Source organism: Trematomus bernacchii, unplaced genomic scaffold, assembly GCF_902827165.1.
Source record: "Trematomus bernacchii unplaced genomic scaffold, fTreBer1.1, whole genome shotgun sequence".
Taxonomy (NCBI): domain Eukaryota; kingdom Metazoa; phylum Chordata; class Actinopteri; order Perciformes; family Nototheniidae; genus Trematomus; species Trematomus bernacchii.
This window is the reverse complement of record NW_022987342.1, coordinates 1,022,374-1,039,886: the sequence shown is the minus strand read 5'-3', so window position 1 is coordinate 1,039,886 and position 17,513 is coordinate 1,022,374. Positions and strand designations below refer to the sequence as shown.

The 17,513-nt window shown below is 41.1% G+C and overlaps 1 protein-coding gene and 1 pseudogene across 2 annotated transcripts; one reads left to right on the top strand and one right to left on the bottom strand.

The window, feature by feature from the left end:
• Window positions 1-250: 250 nt before the first annotated feature.
• On the bottom strand, window positions 251-4,961 carry LOC117481517 (annotated as a pseudogene).
• Window positions 4,962-5,969: 1,008 nt separating this feature from the next.
• On the top strand, window positions 5,970-16,697 carry LOC117481498 (protein Wiz-like). 2 transcript variants are annotated; one of them, XM_034129205.1, is made up of 9 exons: window positions 5,970-6,056; window positions 8,549-8,621; window positions 9,020-9,433; window positions 10,046-10,769; window positions 11,394-11,735; window positions 13,019-13,233; window positions 13,633-13,804; window positions 13,904-14,063; window positions 15,813-16,697. In XM_034129205.1, the coding sequence occupies exons 4-9, from the start codon at window positions 10,061-10,063 to the stop codon at window positions 15,967-15,969; spliced, it is 1,755 nt and encodes a 584-aa protein (XP_033985096.1). In that variant the 5' UTR covers window positions 5,970-6,056; window positions 8,549-8,621; window positions 9,020-9,433; window positions 10,046-10,060; the 3' UTR covers window positions 15,970-16,697. The 2 variants fall into 2 exon arrangements, with proteins under 2 accessions (XP_033985096.1, XP_033985106.1); XM_034129215.1 differs by lacking the exon at window positions 5,970-6,056 and adding an exon at window positions 6,070-7,117.
• Window positions 16,698-17,513: the final 816 nt, after the last annotated feature.

The following is a 17,513-nucleotide window of genomic DNA, read 5'->3' as shown; positions in this document are numbered from 1 at the left end:
GTGGTTTGAGTCAACACAATAACTCCAACATTTACCAAGACTTCACCAGCTTGTGACGTACTCAGATCCTCAGTCACGCACCGAGCCCAGTACTGATCACAAGTTAATCACAAAAAATGTCTGTTGGCATTGTCTTCCAAGTTGTAAAGTCACCAAACAAGTAGGCACCAAAGAAGAGATTCAGGTAAAGTCTGGCACTACCCAGCGGTCACAATTGGAATTACATTCACAAAAATGACAAACACACAAGTCATAGTTTTCCCACTAGTTTTAATAAAGATGGTAGCAAATTATTAAACTCCAGCAAAGATAAAATATTATTTTTTTTCTGAAAAAGGAACTATTTTCAGTGCTTGAGACTATGAGGTCATCCCCACCTATTGTACACTGGACGTACAAAGATAAAGATTTGCAAACAAAAGATTTATCTAACAAGTTTTGAAATCTCGTTTTGTTGAATACATAAGTTTGGACGCCATGAAATACTGCTTCACAGGGACACCTCATCTGAAGGCAAGTGCTTTGATAGGAAGTCTGCGAGGAGGACCGTCCCGTTTACTGCTTGGAGAAGTAGGGTTTGCTTTTCTCCACGTCAGGGAATGATGGTGTCGCTACCGGGTGTCCAGCCCAGGGGGCACACTGCGGGGGGAGGGAGAAGGGACAAAGTTTAGCACAAGGCGTAAGAAATGGACATTGAACTTTGTACAGGACAAAGACATGTGTGATTACCCCAGAGGTTAGGCTAATAATGCAGGCAAACTAAGTCCTGTCTGATTACAGTTTACCTATCTTAAAAGAAAATCTAAGTTGTTATATGCTAGCTGTGAGATGTGCCATACAAAGTGTTTTAAATAAAGTTATCTCTCACTCATGCATTGATACTGCATTTATAGTAAATAACTCGTTTTCATATTTATGCTATTCCTTCATTTTTAAAAACGTACTTTAGATCCTATTTTCAGCATTATTATTTACAGAAATATAATTCTGGTTTCCCCTCGCATTTTCATTATGGTTTATATTTTAGCCTATTGCAGACATTTGTAAAAAAATGTTCTTAGATTTATATACCTTTTATATTATTAACTTATAATGAGAGCAGCATTATTATAGCATAGCTGTAACAAAGCCAATTTCCCCCCACAGTTGAATAAATGTTTACATTTAGTGAAAAACACATTTCTATTAGATTCAAAATAAAATACTACAAGAGAACAAAACTAAATCTTAAAAAACAGCACATAACCAAATATATGTTGCTGAAAAACAGTTACTAATTACATTTGTATGAGCTGATGGTTAGCCTACAAGCCTATTCATAAGTAAGGTACAATTCATTGTTTAAAAAAAAAGAGGAACAAACACGACTGCATATTAGAGTGAAAGAATAACATTAACTGATGCCATAACATCAAACGGGGGGTATACACACTACACAGGGACTGCTCTCAAACCCTCTCCATGTTTGTCAGTGTGCTGGAAGGCCTGGACCAGGCGCAGTCTCGTCCACAGAGCGGCCCACGGCAGGTCATTGATGGTGATCTGCCTCAGATGCCTTTGTCGTCGATCACAACAGACCCCTGTGAAGCGTAAGGGGAGGTTAAAAGTATAGCACAGCAGATATTCCTGTTCTTTGGTAACTTGTGACCCGAGCTGCCCAAACTTTAGCGGAAATGCATTTTTTGTGGGGGCTAAAAATAATGTTGCTGCTGTAACCTGTCGAATTCAGTACATTGTTTTAACAATCCGTGTTAGTTCTCCTGTCCGTTCCTCCAAACTGGGGGCTAGCAAACCGTCACCTACTGTACACCGACTATGGATATACATTTCCAATAATGCAAACCATCCCTTTAGAGTCCTTATATGAGCCATTATACAGCAGAATTAGTATTATAATAGTGGTGCAGTGATGACAAATCTTGGTAGGCAGACCCGAAAGTTAGCCTCACAAGGGCTCCCTCCCAAAAAGGTACTGGATTTTTTCAGAACATTTTTAAAGTGTAAATCTGTTGAAGTAAAAATCTAATGTTAGGCTATAATCAAACTACATCTCATTTTGCAAGGCTGCGCATTACCAATGCTAAGCTAAAGACGGCTAATGTTCAGCATGATGACGTTTGGTCGTCTTATCAAGTCGCTTGTGAGCACTGCTGTTTTTATGACAACATAGAAAGCTTGGACATTGACAGTGGGGTGATTATTAACATATTTTATGTCATATTGGGAAATGTTGAAAATCCCTTCAGCTTTTGTTAACCAAAGTCCTAAATTCAGGCATCTAACCCTATATAACGGGCCACGTCAACACGGCAGCGTGCGTTAAGCTTGCCGGCGGGGGTGGCTGAAACTCGACCAACAACAATCACATGAATCTCCCCCGCCCCGGACACCAACAAGCACGCAGTTTTGATTTGGCTAGAGCTTGTAACTGGCATATGATTCGATTGGCTGACGCTTCCGCCGAAGCTTCAAAAGTTGAAACATTGCTCAACTTTCGTTGCGAGCAACGCTTCTGAAGCTACGTCTTCGCTCCCACAATGCAGTTCGGCGAAGCGTGACGTCACCCCATTCAAAGTGAATGGACAGAAGCGTTGAAGAGTCAACGCACGCCGCCGTGTGGACGGGCCACAACACTTTAAAAAAAAAACAAAAACAATAGTTGACTTTGAGATAAGGGAACCAGAAGTGGTAACATGTCAACCTCATTCCAGGCTTAAGGACTCACTCCTGCACCACCTGGCCTTGTTGTTTAAACGATTTAAGCTCTTTCTCCGGACCTGTATGCAATGCCATCGTCCTGCTTCCAGCACACCATTAGTCATTTGGAGATGGTCTTGTTGAGGTCTGCCACGAGGGGATTTTCATGTTACCCAGACCTCCCTGCTTCCTTGGTGTGTTGATCCTGTAGGAGAAAATATAAAGAACCCAAATATGGGCCACAAACATTTCAAAAAATTGAACTCCAAATTTAGACCCAGGGCAGAGACCGTTAACTCGAAACTTATCAACACCGTGCAGAGAAGCCCAGTGACAGGAGATAAACTGGGGAGGGTGTTGCTACAGGACTGCCAAAAACAGCTATTACAGACTTATAAGATTTTGCAAATTAGGGACATCCTTTTCTTAGTCATGTAAAGTAATTTGACATTTTTTGTATTAAGTATATAACAGTCAACTGCAAACAGCAGCTCTGCTACTTATTTCACTGCATACAATCACGTGGATTACTGTTGAGCTTTAAAGCCACAATATACTTTCAGTTAGGACGAATTCTCACCAGGCCAAGTGACTGAAGTGAGAGTCTACGGAGCAGCCGATAACCTCGCAGCCGAGTTTGCGGAACTCCTCTGCCCTGTCGCTGAAGGCGATGATCTCAGTGGGACACACAAATGTGAAGTCCAGGGGGTAGAAGAAGAAGATCACATACTTCCCTGCAGAGCACGGGAGGAAAAGATGAGACGTGTTAACACTGATCATCTCATATTAAGATGACTTAAAAAAAAAAAGACAATTAACAATACTTTAAACTAGGGTCAAGAAAGAGTGGACTCGCATATTACTGTATAAATAATAATCAGATAAAGCGACACGGTCAAAGTTAGGAGTAGTAGAAAGTAACTAAGTTCACTTACTCAAGTACTTTAATTTTATTTTATACTTCATAACCTTTTGGAAGCAAATATTGTACTTTTTACTAACTACATAGGTTCCTTTAAAGTGTCATATTGTAATAAAAAATGTAGATCAACTAATGAATTATAATATTCTATAAAGGATAATGATAACAGGAAGTACGATTAGTTGTGCAAATACCCTGGTCATCTACTAGTGATGTGCTCAATGTCAAATAACAAGTTACCTTTGTAGTCGGACAGCTGGATGTCCTTGAACTGTCCATCCACTACAGCTGTGGCTTTGAAGGCCGGGGCAGGCTTGCCAATATGAGCATTTCCAGCCGACATGGTGGTGGAAGATGACTGCGGGAGAAATGGCACTTATTACCAGAACATTCCTGATGTTCATGGGCCGTTGTAGATCAAGTTAAGCTGGGTGGAACTCATGTGCAGGAGAACAAACATAACACTTAAACTAATGAGTCCCTGAGCTTTGACCAGGCAGACATGTTTTGCAGTTCCTTGATAATTGGTGCACAAGATCATACGCTGGTTCAGTAAGAAAACCACGGTAAGTCACATGCAAGTCATGCAACAGTTCAACCCGTGGGGAACAATAGCCCATTAGGAAGCTTACGTAACCATGACACGCACAAACCAATGGGAGAGTAGTTTTGGGATTCAAACGCTTTTAACAAGAGTTTTTTTTAAATAAACCTTGCAATTAAAGTGCAGGATTGACTGTATCTACACATTTCACACAGTACTGAGCCTGAACAGCCCCATGAGGTGTTTACTTTTTAAATGACTGTATGGTATCAGAAACAGGCCTAATTTGACTGTCCATGTCACAATACAACATCGGATAAAAAGCTAACTATCCTTTGTCGTCTTCAATGTGTTCAACGCAGTAGGTCAACGTTTTACAATTTAACGTCACTTGAGGTGTTAGCAACTAATGTGGAACAAAGCGATGAGGTTTTCACCAGTCTCTCCTGCAAGCTAGCCGCAGCACACGGACAAAGAAAGAGCCAGAAACAGGCCCAAATACTTAAGAAGGAGGGGAGCCGCATTGCACAGCTAGCTTAACGTTAGCTTCATGAAGTAAGCTGGTTACTTTGTTATCTCTTTGTTCAATGACAGACAGTTGCTGCTCTTGTGCAGCTTTGCAGACAAAATGTGAACCTCTGACAGGAAAGACCAAGAGACACACATAATATATCTGACTCACCTGTCCGTACGTAAAGCAGAAGAGAAGTCGGCTGAGCGGACGTCTGGTTCTGGCAGGACGAGAGCACTCAAAGGAGGGACGGCGCAGTGCAAGAAATAGGCGGGGCCAGCTGTGGACTCCGGAAGTTAAAATAACTTATTTCAAAGTAAAGGTCGAGATCAGAGTGTGTCACTTAGTGGGCAAGGGAGATAAATACATTTGATTAGACTGCAATTGGGTGCATTAACTTTAATTAATTAATTAAACTATATTAATATAAGAAATATATAACTTTGTGTATTGAACTGCATACACTTAAAAGCGGTAAAAGTAACGTAGCCTATACCAGAGAGCAAATAAGTTCTTAGATCCTTACTAACACTCAAATGTACTACCCCAATTGGCCATTCATATGCAACTAATATAATGGAGGTGTGTTGGTATGGATGTAAAACAGTGGTGTCAGCTGATAAATGTGTGTGTAATATACATTTAGTTTACAGAAAGTTGCACCTTTTCTCAACTCTCTTTCTCTTTCACTCTCTCTTTTTCTCTCCCTCTATCATTCACAAACTCATACACACACTCGTGCAAAATATACCTCATTAAACCTTGTATGTGTGTGAGTGATTGTGAGACAGGAGTAAGTAAGTGTGTTCTTCTTGTGCAATTTTGTTTTTCATTTGTGCTGTTTCATGTGTCTTTGAAGTAGACAGATATATGATCTTGAACCAGCTTGACCTTGATGTATTGTATTGAACTTCTTTGATAATGTCTCTTTAGCATATTAACATACACAGTCAGCCATACATGCACTCCTCTCGATCAAGTAAATAAAAACACCTAGCTGCAAAGCCAAAGCTATAAATGTGTATTTTTTTAACTTTGAAAAAATATAGCCTTATTAGTTGCCATAGAGTAATCATTTCAGTACAGTTCAATCTTTATTGTCTTCAAGCATGGCTTAGCTGTTAGCTCTGAGGTCAAAACAGGCTTGTGATATTGTCACTCTCCTTACATTTCAGTTCGATAATTAAACCCCCTGGCTTTCTTTTTAGATTGTCACAATTGGAGTAGGCTACATTTGGTAACCTGAAGCAACTTTTGAGCTTTTATTTTGAAAACACACAGCACCGGTAATGTGTGGAGAAGACCAATACTTCCGCTAAGCTTGTCAGTGTCTGGAAAAAAACTGATCTAACGTTACTGAGGCAGTCTGATCAAGCGTTTTGGTAAATTTACTTTTATCTATAATTGAAAAAAACTGTAGTTTGGTTTCCAGTCTAGCGTGTAGGATGTGTTGCTAATCGTTGTTCCGCTAAAGTGACATTTATTTTTGAGATAGCATGCAGCTAATGTTAGCATGTTTCCAGAGCAAAACAATGGATGTTACAGCACCGTCCTAAGTTAGCTCTAACTACATGATGCTTAAGACACAATGCTATAGTTGGTCTATTAAGTGTCGACCTGAGAGATGTTAAAACATGCAATACGAAATAGGGACTTTTTTCTAACAGGGAATAACGTTACAAGTCGCAATACACAGCTTTACACATATTTATAACACAAAGTTATCGCGAGGTTTTAACCGTGTCACGTTAGTAAACACAAAAACAGTAGATGTAGTTAGCATAATTGATAGGTTGCATTCTGTCTTAAAAAAACAGTATATATTTAACAGTCATTTAAACTGGGTTAACATATTAGATAATCTAATTTCACCTTTTTAACAATTGTAGCTTCATTTTGAGATGGTTGTCAACCTGTGACGTCATGATGTTGGTTGTCTACTGTTTTATCATCAGCTGTTACTCTTAAATCTAGTCCACATTTATAACAAGTGACAGCAGCACTGACAACCACTTACTAAATGGAAAAGAAGGAACCCAAAACTATAAAGCGATGCAAGGGGGGTCACTTTTGTATTGCCCCTGGATGCAACAATAATTTTTATAGAGTCAAAACCCAAGGAAAAATTGTCCACTTTCATGCTTTACCATTTAAGCGCGAAGAAGTTCTTCGTCGTTGGGTAGTTGCACTGAAGCGAGAGAGTACTCCAGTTCGTCCTGGAGCTAGGGTTTGTAGCGAGCACTTTGTAGATGAGGACTATGTGAAGGAGAAGGCCTTTCAGTTGGGTGTAAAGGTGGTTCGCCGGACCAATAAACTGAAGTCCGAGGCTGCTCCCTCTGTGTTTGGGGGTGCAGACCATCCAACCCAACCTGCTAGCAATGAAGTAGCTGCGAGCCGTCAGGAACAATCGCAACGATTCGCCCGCCTGGTTGAGCAGAGAGAGGTACTGCCAACAAGTTCAATAACCAGCTTTCTTGCCATGGCACGATAGGAACCTCTATTATCCATTATCACATTACATTACACCCGAATCTCAATTCACTTCACCCCCCCCCCCCTCTAGTAAAAAGTATTAAAGCTCTCATCTGTTAATGTTGTAACATTTCAATTTCAATAGCTATTCTTTTCAGCCTATCAATGTTCATCGCACATCTTCGCCATTAACTTAAAGGTCCAAAGTATAATTTCTGGCCACATGTTCCAAAGATATAGGGGGCAGCATTTTACCTCTACTGTTGGATCAATACAATTCAAATTAACCGTCATCACTTGAAAAAGCGAACTAGAAGCGAAGAATATGCAACATTTTTCCAAACTCCGAATCCAATCTTAACACTAACACTGCTTTTCGCGTATGGCATTGGCCATTAAGAAAGCATAGCCTGCTTTTTGTTTTGCTCAGTGTACTTTTTTTCATTGGATTGAATCTCAAGTTGTTGAGATTGTTCTCCATTTATGATTTTGTTTCGTCCTCCCTGTACCTTAAGGATTTCTGTTTGGTTTGCGTTGCCCGAAATCAAGCTAACTGCTAACTTTAGGTCCGTCTCCTAGAGCTGCCGCCTTCTCTCCTTTTGACGAATTGGCGTCCTGGTGGTAGGAAGGACCCCGTACCTTCAACGTGATTGACAGGCCCTCGGGGGAGATCTACTTCTCCGTCATTAATGTTGGAATAAGGACTGACTGGACGCAACTAGGGTTGCTTGATTTGGAAAAATAACTACATTTGACTGATAGCTATGGCGATATGATTCACAATATTGGATGGGTTTATCATTTGCTCATCAATATTCTCATGTCATTGAATAATATAAAACTATGACCATGGTGTAATTTTTGCATTGTTAAGTTGGAATACAGGGCAGGCCGGTGCTAGTTGCTTAGCCTTTCAGATATCTCTACGAAACAATGTCAACAATGTAACCTCTTTACATACTGTTGATCAACTTTTTTTTTCTTTTTTTCTTTAAACCTAAATTCTGGGCATATCTTACGCGTAACCTTAAACTTCTCTTTACGGGAGAAGCAATTTGCAATTAACAAACTTTCTGAGAGGCCCTTTAAAAATGTGCTTGCCTTGAATACAGCGCACTAGACCAGACTAAACTATTAAACAGTTTGCTATCAACAACACAAGCTAGCATATAGGTCTCTGCATTGCACTGCACATTATTCATATGGACTAAACTGTTACCTATTAAATCCCGGCAGAGTGCTTAATCAGCACAAAGACAAATCAAACATGACAATGCAAAGGGTTTTCACAATCGCTTTTTTATTGTATTATTCTGAAATGCAGATAATTTAAATTGAATGTATATGTAAATGAAAGTGTATAAAGTGCAGTTAGATAATCCCCTTTCATTTATGTTCACAGCATCCACAGAGAGTCAACGTTCACATCCTTGAAGAGAGACCCATAACATTATCAGCAGCCATGGATTCACCAGGTAGGAGACGTTGTTATAAATGAACTACCAATAACTACATCATTTGTCATGCTTCATTGTCACTGCAGGTGCTTGTACATATATTTCAGTGGTCATCATTATGATTAGACTTTGATTGTAATATCATTTACATTTTAATCTTGATCATTATTCTTTTTTTAAACAGAACTCATGTCCTAAAAACAAAATTAAACAATGCAAGTAAACATTGACAATTGTATTCAATTTCATAAAGGTTAATTAAAGGTTTTCAAGTCAAGGCAATATCTGGCTCATATATTACAACCCTATCCACAACCCTAATCCTAACAAACATCACACTTTTATTTTCTGGGTTACTGACTAAAGTGCTTCCATATAATTTGAAATGACAAACTCCCATCTGAACTTCCCCACAGTGACCCAGCTGTCAGTCATGTGTGAGGTCTGTGGAACTTACTTTGAGACTCGTAAAGGGCTCTCCAGCCACGCCCGCCTCCACCTACGGCAGCTCGGTGTGACGCTGTCTGAAAGCAGCGGCGCTCCCATCGAACTCCTCTACCAGCTCATGCAGGAGAGAGGAGGCTCTCTTCCGGATTTTAAAGCAGACTCCTCTGAAACCGGGGCGACCCCACCCCAAAAAACAACCAAGCAGGAGACCGGGACACCTTCCGCACCAGAGGACAGCAGTGACTCCTCCAAATCAGGGAGCAGAGTCATGACTAAAAAAATGGACCACAGAGCAGGGGAAGGCAGCAGCTCATCGTCAGGGCAACAAAACCCAACCAAGCCAATGTGGGCACCACTGCCAACGGACGCTCCCATCAGCTTAGGTACGGCTGAGTTCTGAATTTATTTAAATTTTAAATTTTCTTTAAGTGTTTTTATTATTGCTAAGAGATGTCATTTTTGACACATTTTCCTTTTCGTGTTTGCATGAGTGATCAAATGTGAATTTTCTGTATGCAGTTCACATAGCACCTTGGAGAAATATATTAACTGTATACATAACCATGCAAATAGTTTTTGTGTGTACTACGTTATTGGAGGGTATCGACCTTTCCCATTTCCTAATAAATCCAGTAATGACGCTTTTTGTTGTCCGATGGAAGTTAGCATTGCAAGGGCTCCCTCTGAGTGATTTCAGAATATTTCAAAAAATAAGACATTGACAAATGGGCTATTTTCTGACATATTTTATGTCGTAAAAGTAATCGTGAAAATCTCTTTAGCTTGTATTGACCACAGATCTTATTTCAGGCGTCTAACCAAAAACACTTTCAAAAAACATTGGCGAGGCAACCAGAAACGTTTGAAGTCCCATGAAACAGTTGGGACAGGTGAATTTACAATTAAGAGAATCGGTCAAAACGATTGAGAAAAACGTCAACATATTTGTCTCGAGACTGGGCTCCTTTGCCTTATCATTTTTATTGTTGTTGCAGCTTCAGTCACCAAAAATGAGGTCCACGTGTGCCAACTCTGTGGCTGCTGGTACGGGACACGCAAAAGCTTGTCGGGTCACGCTCGGACCCATCTGCGCCAGATTGGAATCCCTGAGAGCGACATCAAGGGAAGCCCAATTGATTCTGCTTTACCAGATTATGAAGGAGGAGGACTTCAAGCCCATCAGCAGCGAGGGGAAACCGGGGGAGCTCACCTCAAACAGCCCCTCCACATCCACCTCCTCCAAACGGCCCTCGATTCAATCACCTCCATCCAGCAAACGGCTAAAACCGTCGGAGAACTTTACCTGTATTCTGTGTGGGGAGGAGTTTGAGAATCGTAAAGGCCTGGGAATCCACGCACGCGCTCACCTGCGTCAGATGGGAGTGGTTGACCTGCAGGGGAAAAGCTCTGCGATTGACACCATCCAGGAGCTGGTCAGCAGCGGCATGCTAGAAGCCAAATTCCAAAGGAACAGTACAACCAGCTTGTCTGCAGCGTCCCTCCCCTCCACATCCCTCTCCCCAAGCCCTGCGAAGTACCCTCGCACTCCTATAGCCCCAAAGGCTAAGAAAGGCTTTCGGCTAGCGGTGGACCCCCTTCATAGGAAGCCCAAGCCGGAGCCCGTGGAGGTTGAAGTGTCTGTTGAAGCGCAGAGATCCAGCACTAACAGCGAGTCTTTCACGCAGAAGACACCTGCTGCGCCAAAGACTCTTATCGCAGGTAAGGCAGAGAGCCACTGATCTCAATTAAATGTTGGCAATTTAACATGTTTTTACATTCCCAAATTTAGTTTTTGATTCATACTCTCAGGTAGGGCTGCAATCAACAATAACTTTGATTTATCTGCTTATCTTTTACCTGATAAATGGTCTTTAAAATGTCCGAGAATTATGTCAAAGTCAACTTTATTGTCAATCTTTCAGTTTGTGTGTTTGAGAGATCGAAATACCGTATCCCACAATCTCGAATTCAAATTACAAATATATATACAAATATGTATATACCTATATACACACAATCAACAGACACATTTATACATAATGCACACAGTAAGACATAAATAGCAAAACATGTCCATCCCAGTACCTTAAAGTCCAAGGTGATGGGTTCAAATGTCTTGTTTCGTCTGTCCAAAAGCTAAATATACTCACTAATATATGACAAAAAACTGACAACATTAGAAAATATTCATATTCAAGAGGCTGAAAGCCTTATTTTTGCATTAGAAATGTCTTTAAACAGTTGATACATTATAAACATAACTGTTGATAACTTATCAATTTGTTCGTTTGTGCACGCAGTTTGGATTCATCCTCTTTTATTTAACGTCAGTCTCCTCCACAGGTGTAGAATCTCCGCCCACAGTCCTCTGTGATTACTGTGGCCAGCTGTTTGAAACCCGCAAAGCTCTGTCCTGCCACGCCCGCGCCCATCTGCGCCAGCTCGGATTCTCCTGGTCCATCAAATCTTCTCCCATCGATCTCCTCAAAGAGATCATGATGCGTGGTGAAGAAGGAAAGAAAGTGACTGCCGCCTCCTCGGGCAAACCCTCATGGACCCCCCAGGGCTCCAGACGGTCCCTGGACAGCCTCCAGTCAGGGGAAGCAGCCCACACCTCCTCCTCACCTGTGGATTACTCCATGAGAGAGAAATCCTCGACGGGCAGGAGCTGGACCTCACTCAACGGTTAGACCTTAACTCTCTTTCATAGCACTTGTTAGGATTAATATGTCACTGTAACAGCCATGTTGTTTTAATATGGTGAGCCTCACTGTTGTACTACATGCCTCTTAACTAAGATGAATAACGACACTGTGTGAATCCTAAACAAACTGTCCTAGGGCCATAAATATTCACGTGAATACGATTGAATACGATAACACTTTATTTATTAAAGAGGCCCTATCCTGCTTTTGGGGGATTTCCCCTTTCCTGTAGTGTGTTATATCGTTTTTTGTAAATGGTCTGCAAAGACTAAAATCCCAAAGTTTCTCTCCCACACATTCGCGCTTCTATTGGCTAGAGCTTTAACACATGCGTACGTTGACCAATCACAGTAGGGCCGGCCAGCTAAACAATCAGAGCGGACTGGGCGCTGGTTTCAGACAGAGGGTGAAAAGAGGTGCTGCAGCAGTATGAGAAAAATAATGTAAACATGTCACAGTAGAGGCACAAAATACAAAAGAAAAACATACTAGGCCCCATTTAAGACAAGATATAGGTAAACAGAGTTTGAACATTACATTACAATCACTGAGGACAATATGTCAAAGTCTTTTCAACAAACATTTGACCTGGGATTGACTCTGCTTTCATTTTAGGATTCGCTGGTGCACAAAAAAGTCTGTGTGCGCCGCCTATGAAGTAATTGTTGCACCAAATGTGTGTTGATCCGCAGCTGAAAATGGTCCTTAACAAATACAATAGTTACTCTTGTTTGTTAACACTGAGGTGGCCAGATTCACATCTGAATTTGGAACTGATGTGTTCGAGTGCAACAGCCATGATAGAGAATTTAGAGTATTGAGAGTCAGACCAAAATATGTTAGTTTTTTCTTTCCATATAAGTAAAGTATAACATCACACCAGCCTTATCCTTTAAAACTCAGCATTTTAGCCTTAAGATAAGCCTCTTTTCCATGTATTCTTTTCATGACACAATGCAATGCTGCCTTGATACACTCTCAGCATTGTTGGCATTGCTCTGCTGCCCCTTTAACCACTTACTGCACTGCACGCAGTAACATCCATGTACATTTCAAGGCAGGTTTGAACAAAAAGGTCTGGTTGGATGAGAGGAAATCACTGTAGATTTAGCAGGTTTAATACATAGGATTAAACCAAAAATGTAAGTAATAATACGCCATAAGACTATTTCTCAAACTCACTGGACTGGTGATACATTTCAAATCTGTCATCAGTAGTTTAGATACTAGTTTTTATTTCAGAGTATCTTTTCTTTGTTTTAGATGCATCCTGTGAGCTTTGTGGCTTTCGCTTTGAGAACCGAAAGGCCCTGGCCAGTCACTCGCGGGCCCACCTCCGACAGCTGGGGATCATGGAGTGGAAGACGGACGGAGCGAGCTCGCCCATCGATCTCCTCAGTGAGTTGATCCGGACGGAGCCGGCCAAGGTCGCAGCTCTAACCAGCCGCTATCGTTCGGGAGACTTTTTCATCAAGAAGGTAGGCTGTGCTCTAAAATATGAATTCATTCATTCCTTTTACAGGATACATTCGATACATTCATTTATTCAATCTGATGCTCTACACTAAAATGAGTGCGTTGTTGTTCTAAGAAACAGAGAGCTGTTTCTAAATGAACTAACACATTCATTTAAATACATGAAACAGATGATTATGATGTGAGGTGAAAGCCTTTAATATGCCTCAGAAAATATGTTTTTTAAAGAAGCTAAAGCTAGAGTTAGGAGTTACAGAAAATGTAAGCTAGTTAGCTAGTTATATTTTTCAAGTTTTATTAAATAATATCCGGCTCTGGCGTTTGAAGAGAGTATTTAGGAAAGCAGCCAATGTTTTTAGCAATTTGAATTTGCATTTACTTAATCTTCTTGTTACTCTTAGTCCCAGAAGGGTGCTGCTTCGCCCTCTCTGTCCACAGACTCTGACTCTGTGCCCGGCAGCAGCCTGAGGCCTTCAGGAGGCAGAGAGAACGCAGAATTATCCAGACACTCACACAGCCACACACGAACTCCTGCGGCCCATCGCCGCGACCCTGGCCAGCGCTTCCCAAGGGGTGAGAAATCAAAACAGCCGGATACAGAAATACTGTAATTGAATAAAGGAAACATCAACATTTGGCATGTTTCTCTAATACCTTCCTGTGTGGTTCCAGGGGTCCATCCACCAAGACGTGTTGTGCCTGCAGGAGGAGAAAATCGGGACACCAATTCCCAGCAGCCACCACGGTCAGGCAGCATCCCTGCTATGCTGCCAAAACCTCCACTAACACCACTGGTCAAACTGGTGGGGAAAGTCTACTCGCTCAAGTGCAGGTCAGTCGGAAAGAACAACATATAGATAATCACAGTCCTTATTATTTTGTATCTATCTTTTTTTGGTCAGCTTAAATTTGTTTAAATTTCCATATTCTGTACTAGAATAGAATCCCATTCTACCTTCCTTTGTTTTATTCAGTGAATAATAGGGGTTATAGAAATGGAAAATAGGGTTTATAAAATAAATCAAATCAAGCTGGAAACTAAACAGTTTATTAATATTTAAATTAGACTGGACCTACTGTGCATCATTTTCAGCAAATTGTATTGTTAAGTACTTAAGGACATATGTGTTTTTGAGCATGTATGGCAATATTAGGCAAAAAGGTGATGGGAAATGAGTTGAGATAGAAATCGGGGTGACATAGAGATTAAATGAGTAAGCCTGCTTGGAGTAGACAAACTCATGCCAAACAGGCCAATATTGCTCAAACCCACAGAGCTTTGTTCTAAATTCTTGTGGAGATCCCAAAATGTCCAAAGATACCAAATATCCCTATTTGTGTATTTTCCCGAAATATGAATTTTGGAGAAAGAATTATGTAATTATGCACAAGACATCTAGGATATTTCCATGAAAACAATAAATGGAGCTCAGTCTGTAGGGACTTGGCTCAGGAACCGTGGGGTTGCTGCTTCAATTCCCAGAACGGTCTAAGGCCCCGTTTACATGGACACGGTTCGGGTTGTATCTGCTACTTTTCTCTTTCGTATAGCCCGTTCGTTCACACGAGGCCGTAACGGAACCGCGGAAACGGACCCCTCAAACGATAACGGGTCCCAAGGTGGGTAGATCTGCAGACGGAACGCTCTGGGGGGCCAAACGGCTCCGTGTGTATGTCCTATACGATCATTTTCCTGATAACGATGAAGCCATAGCCCCGCCTCTCCCCACCTCTGCTGCTCACTGCTGTAGCATGGTCAGTAGCTACTGCTACTGCTACTGACCATGCTACAGATGTTAGTGCAAAATCTATAGCTCCTCTACCACAACCATCAGCAACAAGTGGACATGGAGAACTACATGTTGCTAAATCCACTGCGGAGAATAAACAGAAGGGCAACCAGGCAACCATGGCAACCATGCTCGGGGGTCTTCTTCGCTGCTTTTGGTGTATTTTGTGGCGGAAGTACAGCGCCACTTACAGGCCCGGCATATGTACTACAGCGTCTCCAGCAGGTCGAGCGGTCTCGTGTGAAGGGACATGTTTATTGAGCCGATTGCGTATGAATGGAAGACTTTTTTGATATCGAATTCGGTTCATTTTCGTTTGCGTTCCCGTGTGAATGGGGCCTAACTAAGTATAGAGAGTAGACCGGTACTTAGCGATGTCCCATTTGCTTCCTATGCACCAGCCCCCCCACTGCTCACCTGTTGCTGTATAATAGCCACCCACTGCTCATAATAATGGTATACATTAAATGCAGCGATTACATTTCACTATGTCTGTGGTGCTGTCTACGTTTACATGTGTGTAACGTTTAAGAGGAATTCATTCAAATCCTTAATTTCCATTCCAAGTTTGAATATTTCATTCACTTTAATAGTATGAAACTGTTAAAGTGGAATAAGATTATTTAAACAAACATTAAAGTAACTGAAGTGGAAACCCAATAAAAAAACAGTTTGGGCTTCTTTTTGCGATGATATTGACAAGGAATATACTGTTTTTATGTTGCTTGGCCTAAGCTGCACTTCATTAAATGCAATTAAGCTCATATCCCCCTCTCTGTGCTGCTGTTCAGGTTCTGTGAAGAAGTGTTTCATGGCCCTCTGTCGGTCCAGGAGCGCTGGATCACACACCTGCAGAAACACATCCTGTCCCTGGGCTACAAAGGCAAAGCGTCTCCACCTGCTGCACCTGTGGCAGCTCCAGCTCTCGTCCATCCAGTCGCTGTGTAGTCCCAAAGTCTTTATGAAATTCACATTAAACTAGGTGAACATTTTTAAACGTCACGGCAGAGTCAGGAAGTCTTTATGTCTACTTGAGGCAATACATTGTCAGTTAAAAAAGTGCAAAATAGATTTTCCTTTTTTTGTCCTAGAGAGGGCAGGCATGAGCCTTATGAGGATAGCAGCAGAACATAATCAACTCAGGTGAAATCCACTGGATCACATTATCGTATGTTTTTTAGACAAAATATCCAAGGCCGGTGAATCCCTACTGATGTGCGGTGCTTTCTTCCTCCTGCTGATAATGCATACCATTGGTAAAGATGTTGTTAATGTGTTTGAATGTGATTCAATACTTGTCATTTCCCACACTGAGAGAATAATCCTGATTTCACTGTGATAAATATTATCTCCTTAGTGTGCTTTTCAATTGAGTCTTGTTTTACACATTTATTTTTTTACAATAAAATCCGGAAGACTTATTTTTTCGCAAATTGATATTTTATGAACAACCAAACACTGAAAGGGAGGCCCAAAAATGTAACTTGTGAAAAGAAAATATAGAAGGTTATTAGAAATGTAATGTACTGAAAGCCTCAAATGTCTTGACCATAGAGACCCAGTGTTTCTATTATTTCCTTCAGATGTAAATGCAAATAATGAACTGCGTTTCTTGTCTTTTTACGTTTTTTTCTAACACTATGTTATTAAACTGTGCGTTTGTATTTAACGATAAAGTGTATGGGTTTTTCTTGTTTTTCACAAATGCAAGTCAAATACAAATCAATCAACAATGTACAGTGACAAACATCCTGTTCTCTACCAGCTGCCACAGTCATGCTCAATAACGCCAATCAGTGTAGTAGTCAAGTCACCAATTCACGAGTCCAAGTCACTCGTCCGAGTCCAAGTCCGAGTCACCAAGGGAGAGTCGTAGTGTCCGAGTCGAGTCCGAGTCGTCATTACCTGTGTTCGAGTCCGAGTCCAAGTCCGAGTCACCCAAGAAGAGTCCAAGTCACAAGTCTTCATGTATTAATCTTCGTGGATATATGTGTTGAAATGTAGCTGCTCCTCTACATTGCTTTTACAGGGTGTCCGCGGGGTCTTAAAAAGTATTAAAAGTTGATCAATCAATTTAGCGAAAATTAAGGCTATTAAAAAGTATTAAACGGCATTTTCCAAGGTATTACATTTTGTAGCTTGTTTTCAATAAGTATATCAATTGTCCAAAGAGGTTGTATTCTGCAGTTTGCCTGAATGTAATCATTGCGTAGGTGTGTAGTGTGATTCTGTGTAGTTTATTTATGGCATCCCGTTGGATTTGACGTCATCTGAACAGGACATCGCACGCTCACTGCTTGATAGCGTGCGAAGCTCCGTTTACGCCGGTTGTTAAACAACATCGTTATGGGGAAATGCAAGTTTGCCTCCAAATGTTTGGAAGATAAGGAGGAAGGACAATCAATACTGTATAAATGTGAGGTAAAGTGTGTCGCCAATGTAACCGGTTAGAACTCGAAGTGGTGATGAGGTCTTAAAATGTATGGAAAGGG

Coding starts and splice junctions, on each gene's coding strand:
- LOC117481498 (XM_034129205.1), top strand. CDS start 10,061: ATGAGGTCCACGTGTGCCAACTCTGTGGCTGCTGGTACGGGACACGCA. Junction 10,770..11,393: donor GCCAAAGACTCTTATCGCAG/GTAAGGCAGAGA, acceptor TCTCCTCCACAG/GTGTAGAATCTCCGCCCACA. Junction 14,064..15,812: donor GTCTACTCGCTCAAGTGCAG/GTCAGTCGGAAA, acceptor GCTGCTGTTCAG/GTTCTGTGAAGAAGTGTTTC.